The sequence below is a fragment of the Toxotes jaculatrix genome, chromosome 3 (genome assembly GCF_017976425.1).
Source record: "Toxotes jaculatrix isolate fToxJac2 chromosome 3, fToxJac2.pri, whole genome shotgun sequence".
In the NCBI taxonomy this organism is placed as follows: Eukaryota; Metazoa; Chordata; class Actinopteri; family Toxotidae; genus Toxotes; species Toxotes jaculatrix.
Genome location: NC_054396.1, coordinates 29,173,422 through 29,189,482, shown reverse-complemented (window position 1 = coordinate 29,189,482; position 16,061 = coordinate 29,173,422). Strand labels below are relative to the sequence as shown.

General features: G+C 41.5%; 1 protein-coding gene and 1 long non-coding RNA gene across 5 annotated transcripts in view; both read right to left on the bottom strand.

Annotated features, from left to right (window-relative positions):
• LOC121179848 (butyrophilin-like protein 1) overlaps window positions 1-16,061 on the bottom strand; it is a 74,342-nt gene that overhangs the window by 18,058 nt on the left and 40,223 nt on the right. The window contains exons 7-9 of one of the 4 annotated variants that reach the window (XM_041034922.1): window positions 4,619-4,654; window positions 4,359-4,435; window positions 3,771-4,155 (exon numbers count right to left, since the gene is read on the bottom strand). The exons of 2 other annotated variants lie outside the window; for them this stretch is intronic. In XM_041034922.1, coding sequence (XP_040890856.1) covers window positions 4,368-4,435; window positions 4,619-4,654 — 104 coding nt within the window. In that variant the 3' untranslated portion in view covers window positions 3,771-4,155; window positions 4,359-4,367. Of the gene's footprint in view, window positions 1-3,770; window positions 4,156-4,358; window positions 4,436-4,618; window positions 4,655-16,061 lie in introns of those variants that run through there. One more of the 4 variants, XM_041034923.1, reaches the window with a different exon arrangement.
• Window positions 6,365-11,619, bottom strand: LOC121179853. The gene is made up of 3 exons (XR_005893893.1): window positions 11,609-11,619; window positions 8,531-8,535; window positions 6,365-6,509 (listed from the first exon to the last, which is right to left on the bottom strand). It is a non-coding gene; the product is annotated as an uncharacterized LOC121179853 (long non-coding RNA).

The window sequence follows — 16,061 nt, the reverse complement described above, 5'->3', positions numbered from 1 at the left end:
ACAGAGACAGATGTTAAGTATATTCAGGTGTATAGTGAATTAAACAGTTTTTGGTCTTTGTTTCTGAATTTAACAAATTCTCTGTGGAAAGTTCAGCTGTTCATCAAACACCAGAGAAAGTTCTATTCATAACTTTCACATTTGGATTTGATGAACTGGACTCAGCAACAACTGTCACAACCAAACGATCCTGCTTCACTGCTGTGACAGACATTTTGTTTCCTAATGATTCGAGGAAAGCTGGGGGGGAACAGAGATCTGTTAATCTCACACCTAACATCTGCTCATGTGGAACAGTCAGGGGGGAAACGGCAGCACACACCAGACTGTTTGGAAAAACATCTTACAGCTGAGGCCCAAAGCAAATGACCGGAAACTCCAATGAACAGGACTCACAGTGTGAAGACAGTGTTTTATATGAGCTGATGGAAAAAGGCTGAAGAGGAAACACACAAACAATCACAGGTGATCACAAAGAATTCACCAAGTCATTACCATGAACCACAGAGACAGGATGAAGACGTGTTTCTGTTATTCAGACTCCCCTCGCTGATATGAGGGGAGTGGACACAATAATAGAAACACCTGTCAGGTATCGTCCACTGTCCTGTCAGTCCTTCAGTCCAGCTGTGATGCTAACAGATCAGCTGACTGAACACCACTGTTCTACACTAATGAAACCACAGCCAGTGAACTCTCCAGCCGCTGTAGGAATAGAAAGCTCTTATCATTTAAGACAGGGGGGGTGTAAAAACATAAATATGATGTTGATCTCCATATTGTTTGTCACAATAATCAATAAACCACCAGCTACAACGAGCCAACCTCACAGGACACACCTCCACCTGCCTGAGTCAGGTGTAACACCTGAGCTCCAGCTGCTGTGACTCTGACCTCATGAAAACTAGTCAACGAGCTGAAAGAGAAGCTGGAGTCCAGACAGAAAAGTGCTGGATAAACAGAGGAGAAGCTTCTGTCTCTGGCAGCAGGAAGATACAAACACAAACATGACGAGTGAAACAGAGAAGAGAACATGTGTGAACAGCTGGAGGGTCGACAATTATCACACAACATCCACTTTTATATGACTAATAGTGTTAAATAACATCCAGTTCAGTGGAACATGACTGTTCCTGCTGATCACAGACCTGCAGACACAGCTTTTATATTTTATATACACAATCAGTGCAGCAATCAAACACCAGGAAGGAGAGTTCCTGTGAAACAAGACCATCAACCACACCTCTGTGATACCTGCCAACTCCACCACCCCCATACACACACACACACACACACACACACACACACACACACACACACACACACACACACACACACAAACACACACACACACACACACACACATACACACTAACACACACATACACACACACACACACACACACGCATGCACACACCAAAACAAAAGGAAACAAAGACGCACAGGACAGCTGCTCTAAGAGACAGTTCACTTTATAACTTTGATCATTTTATCACTATGTTCCTTTGAAAATGAGAATTTTTTTTCTTTCTGTCCTGTTTATTTCTAAATATGTGCTGATGCTGTTACTGTAGCTCTGCTGATTAATGAGAATATGTTGGATTTTCTGTGAATGTCTTCTTATGTCTTATGTTCATAATGTTCATGTTTTTCTTGAACTTTTGTAGCTTCATTAAATTTAAAAAACAAATTAATTCATAAAGATAAAGTAAAAAAAGAAAAGAATAAGAGAAAGAAAAATAGTTTGAAATAGTTTGAAATTGATCAGAATAATAAGTTTATGTTAATATTCACATTTTATATGAACATCAACCTGCAAAAACCGTCTTTGATTAATTTAGATTTCTCTGTAGTTTCTTTTCTTTAGCTCGTTACAAACAGCTTCAGGCTGCAGCCTCAGCTTTTATGTTTCATCACAAGTGAAAGAGTGTGAAGTGACACAGTCGGTGCAGAGATCAGACAGCAGCTCTGAAACGAGGAAGGACACTTCCTGAGACACACTGAAGACAAACAGTCAAACACACCTCTGTGATAAGCACATCCGGCCCCACCAAAACCCGGACCGGGCCCACATCTGCAGCATTATACTGACGCCACATGCACAGTTACAAAGCACCTCTGGAAACGACAGCTGCTAAATTCTAAGCCACATCTAAACACTGAGCAGGTCTGTTATAGGCTGATGTGAATGTGAAGGACGCTGATGATTTAATATCGATCCGCTGTGATGATCAGGACACAGATGACGTCATCATCCTGTGCTGATGATCTGTGTTTTCAGCTGAATCCAGATGTGACAGCTGCAGCTGCAGCCTGATGCTCCCAGAGCTCTGGCTCCACACTCCTGCATGTTTACAGGTTTGTCATCTAAATAAAAGTCAGTCACAGATAATAAACACACTTCAGTCCGATTCTCGGTCCGACTCCAGTTTTCTTACCGTCTTCAGCAGCAAACGTTGATCCGGACCGAGTCAGGACCCAGAGACACACGAGTGGAAGAAGCTCCATAGCTGCTGCTGTCACCTGAACATCAACCGTCACTTTAACGTCTCTGTGCAACGAAGCTGTGGCTGCTCCTGACACCGTGATTGGCTCATCACTAACACTTTCGGTTTCCCGGCTTCCGCGAAACCGAGCCCTTCACAATAAAAGCCGCATCCCCGCTTTCATCAGCCATGACTCATGAATTTAGCAGGAAAGCGGACAGGTTGTTTTCCCTGAGGCGTCCGGATGGTCTGATGGTGAAGGTTTATATCACACAACCGAAACACACACGGTTTAAATCCAGACCTGGACCCGTGCTACCTGTCATAGGCCTCTGTCTCTCTGCTCGTTTCCGGTCTGTCTCTGGACTGTTCTAACTAATAAAGATGAAAATGTTTGAATGTTTAGAGTTTTTGGAAACAGTGAATTAAACACACACACACACAGATTTAATCTAAGCTACTACACTGCTAATAAAGGATTTCTTATCTTATCTTATTTAAGTGTGGTGACTTTAGTCTGTTGAATAAAACAACAAACCCTATAAAGTCACTCAGTGAGCTCAGATAACAGGAACAGCAGCGTTTTAAATGTCCTCACAATCATCAGGTGCTGATGTGTTGGAACGCTCATGTTTGAGTGTGAAAATCAAAGATGGTCTCAGAATTCCACCAACGCAGGAAAATCACTTTAGTTTCTTCTGTCAAAGTTTGAACAGACAGAAACATCCAGAACAGTCACAACACACAGTTTGATGTTTAAAATCTTTTATTCAAAGCGTTGGACAGAAATGATTCAACACTGACTGAGATCACATGACGCCCTGCAGGAGCATCATCAGGCAACAACATAAACAAGAAGAAGAAAAAACATGCTTTTCCCAAATACTGTCAATAACACAGATTTCAAAATAAAATGTTAAGTCAAATTATTTTTCACTTCAGCTGCAAAATATTCACATTCATTTCCAGCAGAGCAGCAGGTTTTAGTTCAGTGAAGTCTGATGTTTCTGTCAATACCCATGTCTGACTCAGAGAAGAACTACAAGCAGTGAGACAGTATTTGTTAAATAGCTGCATTCATATAGAGCTTTCATTCAAAGAGCTTTAATATTTGTCATTAACACACACACACACACACACACACACACACACACACACACACACACACACACACACACACACACACACACACACACAGGTCTAACCATCAGGAGCAGTTTGGTGTTCAGGCCTGGTCCTGGTTCAGTCAGGTCTCTTTGTAACTTGGTCCATTTTAAATCTGTGGTCGTGGTGATGCTTCCATATGAGAGCAGAATGAGCTACATGCACATTCAGCACCACAACAACCTGACTTTTCACCTCACTACCATCACAACTATCTGTGGAAGCACAGCCCTAATCCTAACCTTAACCTGAAACTAATTCTAACTTTAACTTTAAAACCAGCTGTCAACTCTCAAACTGCCTGAAATAAGTGAGGACCAGCCAAAATGTCCTCACTGTCTTGGTCTAAGACTCAAAGTGCTTCTCACTAAACAGACACACAACAGCACACACACACACTTCAGCGGTTTCACAGCTCAGGTAAAGGTAGTTAAGGATCCTGAACAGGTTTGAGTCTTTAACCATTGGAGTCTTTAAGGGGGGAACCTGCGTCTGATGGTCGACCTGCAGGAAGGAAAAAAAATGATATTAAAGAAAATCCCAAATGACTTGATCTGACTCTGAGTGTAAAAACAAACAGAACGCTGCACGTCTGAGAAGATAAACACAACTTTCAAGACTCTGAACATCAGACCGATACAAACAATCTGTTGTTTTCTTCTTTGTTCATTATGAAAATGTTGAAACTAAACATTATTTAAACTTACCTTTAGTTCTTACACAGTTGTAAAAACACCAGCAACAAAACAAAGAACTGCAGCAAGAATCAATCCAGTGTGAGGCTCTGAAACAGATGACAGAAAGTTAATGTGACACTCAGAGTTCTGATCTGAGGATCTGAGTTCTTCTTCCACCACTGATAACTGCTCAGTAATATTCACATCATTATGTGCTTCTCTTTAAGTGATGGACAATTAGTCTCATGTCAAAAATGAGAAGTGGAGACGTCATGGGAATCAGGACTCACTTATATTTTCTCCTTTGCTACCCGGTAAACCACCATCTAGGAGACAAAACAAAACATATGTCAGAGAACTTGTGTGATATCATCAACTTAGCAGACAGGAAACTTAAACAGGAATTTGTTCCTCTTCCATCTAAAAATGGTGATGAAGCCACAGACGTTCATAAAGTCTCTGTTTGAAGCCTTTCACTGTGCTGCCCTCAGGTGGTGGGTCAGCTCTACAGCTACTGGGCCACATTCAGAGCAGAGAGATCCACAGTCTGAATGATGCAGCATGAGACTCAGGAAGCTCCAGCTCTTCAAGCTAAATCCACTTTGAACTCATTAATAAAAGTCAATGAAGCTTCAGTGTTTCAGGACCTATTTTCACATTGTGTTCCAGTGAATGTGTGAAGTGGTGAACATTTGTTAACTCCTGCTTTCAGCTTCAGACAGAGGAGGAGGATCTGTGAGCAGATTCAGAAATCACAACGTGGACAGTTTCACTCTTGTTTTCATTTCCATTTTCACTTCAAGTCAAAAGCTCATGTTGGATTTGAAGGAAGTTCTGCTTGGAATCAAGCAAAGCAACACTCTGCTGCAGTGAATGAAGCAACATGTCTGTCAGACAGGAGCATCACTGCAATGCAGAGGCTGAACACAACATGAAGCAATTATTAAGTCAACCTTTGTCATTAAACACTGAACTTTCACTGTTTCTATGTCAGTTGATGGAGTCACATTATTAACAGTCTCTCTTATTGTACATATTCAGAGTCAGGTCACAGTTTGCACTTTGACTTAAGTTTGTAATGAAGAAATAAAAGAATAAAAACATCAGTGAGTAAAATCTGATCTACATCTTTGAGTCTTTCTATTGTTTGTTATGTGACTGATGTTTGACTCTGCTGCTGTAAAACTGTAATTACCCACTGAGATGAATAAAGCACTGTCTCTCTATCTAATCTATCTATTACAGCTGATCAGAGCTTCAGTGAGTCTCAGTATATTGTGCTGATGAAGTTGTTGAGTTCATTCTTCAATCTCAAGCTTTTTTCTTTTCACCTGTGGAACAAAGACGTCACTGATTCTGATGGTTTCAGTCTCTAAATCGGCCTCGTGTGGTGTTTTCATGTCTGTCCTCAGGATCAGGTCACACCTGCTATTTCTACACCTGTAACTGTGTGTGTGTGTGTGTGTGTGTGTGATCAGTCTGATCTCAGAGTTCACTACAAACTCCAGTTCTTTCTGTTGTTTCCCTCCTCATCCTCTCATTCTTCCTCTTCTCTCTGTAGATTAATGAAGTGGAGTCTCAGAGCCTCAGAACAAATCTGACTCAGTCTGAAACATTAAAAACTTACACACACGTCTTCATCCCAGTTTGTTTTGTGTTCTCTCTGAACAAATGTTCATATTTTAAAAACTGATGAAATACACAGTTACAATCATTTAAACATTGAAACACAACCAGGAAGTAACTCACCACTGATGTACACATGGGTGTGAGCAGGAATCTGATGGCTGATTTCCTTCTGTGCGGCTACACAGCTATAGTTGTCGGTCTTGGTCACAGTAGTTTGGAGGATAATGTCGTATTTGCCTCCACTTTCAGAGTCCTTCGTTTTTTCAGCAGGAAGGATGTTTCCAGCTCTGTCCTTCCACTGTACAGAAGGTTTGGGAAAAGCACCAAGAACCTCACACTGCAGCAGAGCCCAGTTTTTTGTGTGTTCAACTGTCCAGATGTGTGGCTTTGGAGCTGAACCTGTGAACATCAACAATAACTTATGAAGAACGTTTCCAGGGTCAGACGTGTAACACCAGGATCTTTTTGTTCCTCTGCTCGTATCTGTGGATTACAGTGTGTTTAAGAGGAAAACTCAGGAACAGAGAGAAACACAAACACACAATACAAACACTGGTTGCACATCCCTGCACACACAGATAGGACACAATATGTAAAAGACTTTTGACTGAGACCAACAATAAAGGAAATATTCACAGCTGCAAACACTGTTTGACTCTTTCTGACTCACACCATGACAGAAGCACATTTGCAACAAAGAAATCTGGACAGCTCTTGAATTTCTGCTCAGTTTGTTTTGCTACAAAATCACATGAGATTTGTTCTATTCCTCTAAAATTATATAAAACTTATGTTAGAAAATATGAAACACATGGTTCAAAGTGTGTGATCAGAGTTTAACTGTGTCAGTGAAACACACACTCAGTGTCCACTTTATTAGGTACACCTGTACAATCTAATGTAACTCAACTGAACCTTTTCTGATGTCACAGAGGTTTTCATTCACTTCTATGTTTTATCTCTCAGCTCATAGTTAGTGATGGTGTTGGACTGGACTGTGTTATATTCAGACCTGTTCCTAATATTCTGACCCTCTCATGTTTGTAAACAGGGAGGACAAAAAAATAGAAACAGCTCTCAGTATAATGTCGTCCAGAACAACAGCAGCTTTAACTATGAGCTCAGTGATAATCATAGAAGTGAATTTCCACATTTCTGACAAAGTCAACAGAAACTGAACATTGTAAACTTTGTAAAGGTGGAATTTATGGCAGAGCTGCTGAACTGAACTGCAGCAGATTGAACAGGTGAACGTGATAAAGTGGACACTGAGTGTGTTTGATCAACAGTCTCATGCTGCCACAATGAAAAACTGATCATCACATTGGATGAATTTCTTCTGTGGAGTCAAAGCTGGTGAAAGGCTCCTCTGGAGTGTTTTTACTGTGTTGAGGTGAGTAATGTTTATCAGTGATGGGAGAATAAATATTACAAACCTCTGAGTAAAACACAACACAGTTAATATCATAGAATATTTCTACAAATCTAAACACTATAACCTTCAGGAAACTTTGCACAAACCTACGAGACGTTGAAGTGATGAGTAATTAGTGTAAACCTGCACAAAGAGGACTGATGGCAGTCAGCTGAACACGCTGAGGTTTACAGATATGAGCTTTATTCAGGCCTGTGGAGCCAAACTCACACACAGGTGAGACACAGAGCTCAGTGACGTCATCAGAATCAGGACTCACCTAGGATGTTTTCATCACTTCTGTCCTTTAACCTTTTAAGGTGCGGAGGTTGCCTGCGACCCGAGATTTACACGTAAAACTCAATAAAGGAATAAACTGTATATTTCCATGTTGACTGTAAACGTAAATACAGACATGTTTTACCTCAGTTTAAAGCTCAGATCTTAGGTTTTTTTGACGCATTCAAGAGTTTTCATTAACGATTTACGACATAAAAACATTTGCGTCTTACTTTACGGCAGTAAACTGTTAGAAATGAACCTGCTAACCTGTCTCTCTGTCGTTAAAAACATTTATTGATCGAAAAACAAACATTTAAAGACAAACCGGGCTCGTTTTAAAGAACAAAGAAACACAGATTAAATCCAGTTGGTTTAAATTCAAGCGGAAGTAAAAATAACCGGAATAAAAGCGGATTATTTCCCTCGTTTAGTTTTAACGTTGCTCCTCAAATTTCCGAAACAACGACATTTCGGTCAATTTGAAAGTTTTGACCAAACATTTGACCAATGATGTTCAGTATCTCTGAAATCAGTAAACGCCCAGGAACAGAACAAACCAATCAGCTTCTTTCTACGACCGAAACTGAGGAAATTAACGGTGTTTTAACTCCATCAGCCAATCAGAGCACCGCATCGTTACGCGAGCTCCACGCGCGCTTTATTGACAGCTGCTTTCATCCAATAGAAAGTCAGCACCGTGAAAACACTGCGAGTTTGTAGCCGGTAAAATTACCTGCCTGACCATATATGGAAGTTGATGTATGTGGCCTTTGTGTGGTGGTGGGACACCCACATCACAGATGAAGTGTTTTATCTGTCAAAAGAGACGCGATTCAATGAGACTAAATATGTAAATCTGTATGGAAATATTAACAACATCTGCTTTTAGTCAACTTTAACATTTAGGGCCATTTTTCAGAGTCATTAAAAACATTTCTCATCATTATCTGGAAACTTTGGAGAGGTTTTCTAAAGCTCTGCAGTCATCTGATGGAGATGCTCTGTACTGCACTTTGTCAAATATCTCAGAGCCTCTTTCTTCTATCAACATGAAATTTGGTGCAGATGTTGTAAACAAGTGGAGGGAGAGACCCTGTGAATTTCAGCCTGATAGCTATTATTATCACTGAGTTACTGAATTTTCAAACAATAAGTAAAAGAAAAGAAAGAAGTGGTTTTTCCATTTTTCTGTGTGTGATCTTTAACCAATCCATCAATGTTTGGAGCAGAAATAAGACAAACACAACAGAAGAGAGCAGAGTGTTTGCTTTGCAGTGATGCCGAGGACATGTATCAGGTCTTCATAGACTTGGAAAAATAAAACATTTGAGATGAGTCTTTATAAACAGGTGGAAATGCACATGACTGAAATGAACCTTAAGAGGTTAAATCACCACCTAAAAGGAAAAACAGAACATATGTTAGAGTGTTTGTGTGATATCATCAATTTATCAGAAAAGAAACTAAAACAGGAATTTGTTCCGCTTCCATCTCAAACTGATTTCACAAACGTCTCAGTTTCAGCTGCTCACACATTCACACACACGACTGGTTTGTGTTGGTCCCAGTTGGACTGAGGCCAAAGTCTGAAACAAACCAGTTTGTACAACCAGTCGTCTGAAAAGAATCAGACCTGAGACGCCATCATTGTTCAAATGGTGATGAAGCCACAGACGTTCATAAAGTCTCTGCTTGAAGGTTTTCACTGTGCTGCCCTCAGGTGGTCTGACAGAGTTCAGCTGCTGTCCACTTCCTTACCTCCACACACCTGTCCACTTCCTTACCTTCACACACCTGTCCACTTCCTTACCTTGACACACCTGTCCACTTCCTTACCTTCACACACCTGGCCAGTCGCTGAGTGAAGTGGACGTACTTCACAGAAATTTGTCAGACACAGACTCAGACCCAGTTCCAGCTTCAGAAATGTGTGTGAGAACAAACATCAAGCTTGTTTGATACAGAGGGAATCAGTCCAGATGTGACTACAGCTGTGTGGGGACGAGGCCCTGCCACATGTGTGTTCTGACTATTTGACCAAAGTCCATGTGGGACTCTTTAACCAGTCTCATCAGTAAATAATCAGAGTTTTATGAAAGCACTCACCAACAAGAAGCTCAATGTGGAAGGTTTGACTTTGAAGACGTGGAAAATCACAGGTGTAGTTTCCTCTGTCAGCCACCTTTGTAGCTCTGATGGTTATGGAGGCGTCACCATGACTCAGTTCTTCTTTAGAATATGAGACACGACCTATGAAGTCTGAATCTTGACCTGATAGAGGGCTACCATCATACACAAGAACCTCCTTCTGACCATCTTTCCTCCACTCAAAGCGCTGTAGCTCAATGTTCTGTCTGGTGCTGAGGGAACAGGGTAAAGTTACATTACTTCCTTCCATCACTGTGATGATCTTTGGTCCTGGAAGATAAAAACATGTAAATCAGTTTGTTTATATGCAACCCAAAGAGTTGATGACTTAAAGGTCCACAGGAGGATTTACTGCAGGACTGTTGTATCAGACTGCATCACTCTGAGGTGTCCACATACTGGCATCTGAATTTATAGCTTTGTTGTTGTTGTTATATGAAGCACTCTGTTCAGCACCTTGAGAAATTAAAAGAAGAAATACATGCTTTTCCCAAATAATGTCAATAATACATATTTCAAAATAAAATAACAAGCAGGGTATCGAATTCAATACTTCCTAAGGTATCCACCAAATTGCCTCGATACTATCGGGTATCAAAAAACGTCATTTAGTTCGATTTAGTGCTGGTGATTGGCTGTGTCCAGTCATCCAGGAAAAACACTAATTTAGGCCACACCCACAAAGCCATGCTCTAGATCTTTTCCACATTTCACACGGATTTACTTGGGCGCATTCTTCTGATCGCAATCCGTGTGCAATGTGGAAAAGATCTAGAGCGTGGCTCCATTTTAGCAGCGTCGATGCTAACAGTGCACAATGCAAAATATGTATAGGCATGAAGGACACTGCAGATGCTTTAGCTCTGTACGCAAGCAACATCCACACCCTCAGAACGTACATTCTCTACTGCTGACGACACTGTTAGTCTGGAGCGAGTATAACTTTATTTCTTATCAATCAATTGTTACAATAAATGGTTCATTTTAATGTCAAGGGCTTTCACATTAATAACGGGGTGAAAAATGAAACTTTCAAAAAGTGTCCTGATGTTCACAGCTTGGTAAAGCCCATAACATCTGTTTGTGCAAGGACAAAAGTCTTGTCGTGTCTGTGAATGATTCAGCCAATCACAGATTAGAGCTTCACCTGTGACAAATACTGTAATCAACACATTCCCAGGTGTGTATAAAAAGAACCCCAGCACACCAGACCTTCATGTGAAGTGCAACCTGACCTCTGACAACATGCCAAAATTTCAACCACAGACCAAAGTGCTGATCATCAAGAGCCTGAAAACCAAGTCTGCTGCTGAGGTGGCAGACATCTTTAATGCATCCAAACGTCAAGTGGAGAGAAAAAGATTTGATGAAACTGGTGACTTTCATGACAAGCCCAGGACAGACAGACTCCGTAAGACAACTGCTCAAGAGGACCGTTTGTTGCTTTGACAGTCCAGGACCAACCCTTTTTCAAAAAACCTCTATATCTACAAGAACAGTTCATTCAAATTCAGTCAAATTCTCTCATGCAGTGGTCTTCATGGCTGAATAAGTGCTCACAAACCAGCATTAAACAGAAGACAACAAAAAAATTGTGTTGCATTTGCCAAGGCCCACAGCTTGCAGAAAGGATGGACAGTGGAAAAGTGGCAGAAGTTAATTTTTCTGATGAATTATCCATTAAACTGCATCCCAATAGCCACAAATACTGCAGCAGATCACAGTCAAGTTTGGTTGAGGAAAAAAATCATGGTTTGAGGCTCCATCCAGTAAGGGTGTGCGAGAGATCTGCAGAGTGGATGGCAACGTCAACAGCCTGAACTATCAAGAAATTCTTGCTGCCCGTTACATTCCAAATCACAGGAGAGAGCAAATCCTTCAGCAGGACGGCGATCCTTCTCATACTGAAGCCTCAACATCAAAGTTGCTCCAGGATCGGACAGCTCAGTGACCAGACATGAACATTACTGAGCACATCTGGGGTAAAATGAAGGAGGAGGCTTGGAAGATGAAACTGATGAAACTTGATGAGTCCTGAAAGACTGCTTTCTTTGCCACTCCAGATAACTTTATCAGTTATCTGAGTCATGGCTGAGACATACGGATGCAGTCCTCCAAGCTCATGGGAGTCATGATATTAACTCTTTTTGCAAGGCACCATGACTTTATGTTCTGATGTTATTGTAGCATGTTTGTGTATTCAAAATAAAGTATAATTTCTAAAGCACATTATTTTTGTATACGACAAGACTTTTGTCCAAACAAAATCTGACCTTTCTGTCCTAATTAAATGGTAAAACTCAATGAATGATACAAAACTTTATTTTGGTATAATCAGCATGTTCTGAAGGGCTTTGCCTTTCATATAAGCTGTTTCTGATTCCAACTGATCAACTACAAGTCAAGTTATTATTTGTTGTTCCTACAACTTGGATAAGCAACAAGACTTTTGTCAGGGACTGTACATATGGTCAGTTTAAAGAGTAAATGACACACAATCATGCAACACAATCAACCTGACAATTTAGTGGCATCTGAAGATCTTTCCTAAGCTCCTCATTACTCCAGGTTTCAATATGTTTCATTATGTTTGTTTGATGGTAAAATAACTCACAGTCTGAAACTATGTGCAGCCATTTTTAAACCTCCTCTTTGTGGCGCTTTTTATTTTCCCTTCAGGTGAAACTGCTGAAAACAGCTACAGCTACTTTTGATTTCCTACACGTGTGAACATCATGTCACACAAACCATTTCTCTTCCAGTATAACTCGCTCCTCAGCTCACACAGGATCACAGACAGCTCAGAGTCTGACCTCAGTCTGACCATAAATCTAACATCAAACTGTTCACTACCGTTATTAACAGGCAACACAACAACTGTACACAAACCAGCATCTGCACAGTCATGTAACACAAATACGGTGACCACATAAACACACAAATACCTTAAACAACAGTAAACTACGCAACATGTAACGCGGCTAGCAAACAAACTGCACTAAATAACGCGTAAGTTAGCTTCGTATCGTAGCTGCTAACACAGAATGCTAACAGCACAACACAATAAACACAGCAGTTTGAAAAGTGCACACAGAATACTAACAGACTGTTAATGTTCCCAGGCTGAAGCGTGTGCAGCCACATTAACCATCTTTACGAGCCCATCTCTGTGTTACTGACCGAGCTCACTGACTGAAGGAGCGGAGCGGCAAAGATGGGAATTAGAATATTAACAAAAAGAGCGCTCACTCTGTCACCGTTTCCAAAACCCAAGAAAAGTTCAGAACGCTCACTCTGATAGAATTTCCATGAACTAAATGAAAATAAAACTTTTACATTTTTACACGTTTAACTTATGAACTTTAAACATTATTTTTAACCTTTAAAGACAGCACAACAGTATTTATCCGGTTGTTAACCACTCCTCATGCTCTCACAACAGTGATGTTATTTTAATTAAATCCGATGCTGTACAGACATGAACCTCCTTGATGGTGCATCACTTTCTCCTGCCTTTGAACAGTATTTGTCCCACTGCAAAGCCCATAACCAAGCAAAGCTGTTTATCATGGAATCAGGCTCCTCCACATGACTGCATGTCTCATTTCTTTAACCTTTGCTTTTCTTCATTTAAATACTGAAAACTTGTCAGTGACTGTGTGTCAGCACAACCACCATCGACTTCAGGAGAAGGACACTACCCCACACACCGGTGAACATTCAGGGTGCGGACATTGAGTTGGTGGACAGCTTCGAGTACCTGGGTGTTCACCTTAACAATAAACTGGACTGGATGCCCAACACTGATGCCCTGTACAAGAAGGACCAAAGTCACCTCCACCTTCTGAGGAGACTGAGCTCCTTTGGAGTGTGCAGGCTTCTTCTAAAGACATTCTATGACTCTGTGGTAGCCTCCACTGTCCAGCACAAACACTCTGTCCTGGGCTGCCTGCTGGACACTGTGGAGGAGGTGGGTGAGAGGAGGATGTTAGCTAAGCTGACATCCATCATGGACAACACCTCTCACACCCTGCACCAGACAGTGGAGACGCTGAGCAGCTCCTTCAGCAGCAAACTTAGACATCCACAGTGTAGGAAGGAGCTCTACCACAGGTCCTTCATTCCATCTGCTGTCAGACTGTACAACTCAGCTGTTTAGTTAACCTCTGGTCTGATCTAACTTTTCATCTGTCCATGGAGGGACTGCGCAATATTTTTTCTTTCTCACAGTTTCCTCCTCATCACTATCTATCTTTATCTTTAATTGAACTTTTTTTAGATTGTAAAAACGCTATTTCTTTGCACATTTTTTGTACTTGAATTTCATGCACACTATCTTTTTTTTTACTGTTTTTCTTGTGAGCTGCCTAACAAGTAAATTTCCCCTCTGTGGGATCAATAAAGTTTTATCTTATTCCTAAAGGCTTCTTCAGTTCTGACTGTGGCCATAAAAATCAAATAACACCACTGCTCTACTCTAATAAAACCAAAGCCAGTGAACTCTCCAGCAGCTGCAGGTATACAAAGCTCTTATCATTTAAGAAACGGCCCCTGTTTCCTCACACACACAAGTAAAACCACACAAACAGGTATTTCTGCACGGTGGAATAAAAATGAGTCTGCGTGGGAGAAATAAAGAGAAGGAAACTAAACACAGTGAAACTTAACTTCCTCTGGTTCTTCTTTGAATGTGACTTAAACTAATAAATAAATGCCCAGGGGCGTGTTACTGTAGCTGATGTTGGGGGGAAACATGGAAACACTGTGAACTTCATGAAAACTAGTCAATGAGCTGAAAGAGAAGCTGGAGTCCAGACAGAAAAGTGCTGGATAAACGGAGGAGAAGCTTCTGTCTCTGGCAGCAGGAAGATACAAACACAAACATGACGAGTGAAACAGAGAAGAGAACATGTGTGAACAGCTGGAGGGTCGACAATTATCACACAACATCCACTTTTATATGACAAAAATAACATCCAGTGATCACAGACCTGCAGACACAGCTTTTATATTTTATATACACAATCAGTGCAGCAATCAAACAATCAAACACCAGGAAGGAGAGTTCCTGTGAAACAAGACCATCAACCACACCTCTGTGATACCTGCCAACTCCACCACCCACACACACACACACGCACGCACGCACACACACACACACACACACACGCACGCACGCACACACACACACACACACACACACACACACAAACATACACAGACACAAAACCCATGCACCTGCAAACATAAAAACCGTCTGGGATTAATTTTGATTTCTCTGTAGTTTCTTTTCTTTAGCTCGTTACAAACAGCTTCAGGCTGCAGCCTCAGCTTTTATGTTTCATCACAAGTGAAAGAGTGTGAAGTGACACAGTCGGTGCAGAGATCAGACAGCAGCTCTGAAACGAGGAAGGACACTTCCTGAGACACACTGAAGACAAACAGTCAAACACACCTCTGTGATAAGCACATCCGGCCACCCAAACCCCGGACCGGGCCCACATCTGCAGCATTATACTGACGCCACATGCACAGTTACAAAGCACCTCTGGAAACGACAGCTGCTAAATTCTAAGCCACATCTAAACACTGAGCAGGTCTGTTATAGGCTGATGATTTAAATATCGATCCGCTGTGATGATCAGGACACAGATGACGCCATCATCCTGTGCTGATGATCTGTGTTTTCAGCTGAATACAGATGTGACAGCTGCAGCTGCCAGTCTGATGCTCCCAGAGCTCTGGCTCCACACTCCTGCATGTTTACAGGTTGTCATCTAATAAAAGTCAGTCAGATAATAACACACTTCAGTCCGATTCTCGGTCCGACTCCAGTTTTTCTTACCGTGTTCAGCAGCAAACGTTGATCCGGACCGAGTCAGGACCCAGAGACACACGAGTGGAAGAAGCTCCATAGCTGCTGCTGTCACTGAACATCAACCGTCACTTTACGTCTCTGTGCAACGAAGCTGTGGCTGCTCCTGACACCGTGATTGGCTCATCACTAACACTTTCGGTTTCACGGCTTCCGCGACACCGAGCCCTTCACAATAAAGCCGCATCCCCGCTTTCATCAGCCATGACTCATGAATTCAGCAGGAAAGCGGTCAGGTTGTTTTCCCTGAGGCGTCCGGATGGTCTGATGGTGAAGGTTTATATCACACCAACCGAAACACACACGGTTTAAATCCAGACCTGGACCCGTGCTACCTGTCATAGGCCTCTGTCTCTCTGCTCGTTTCGGTCTGTCTCTGGACTGT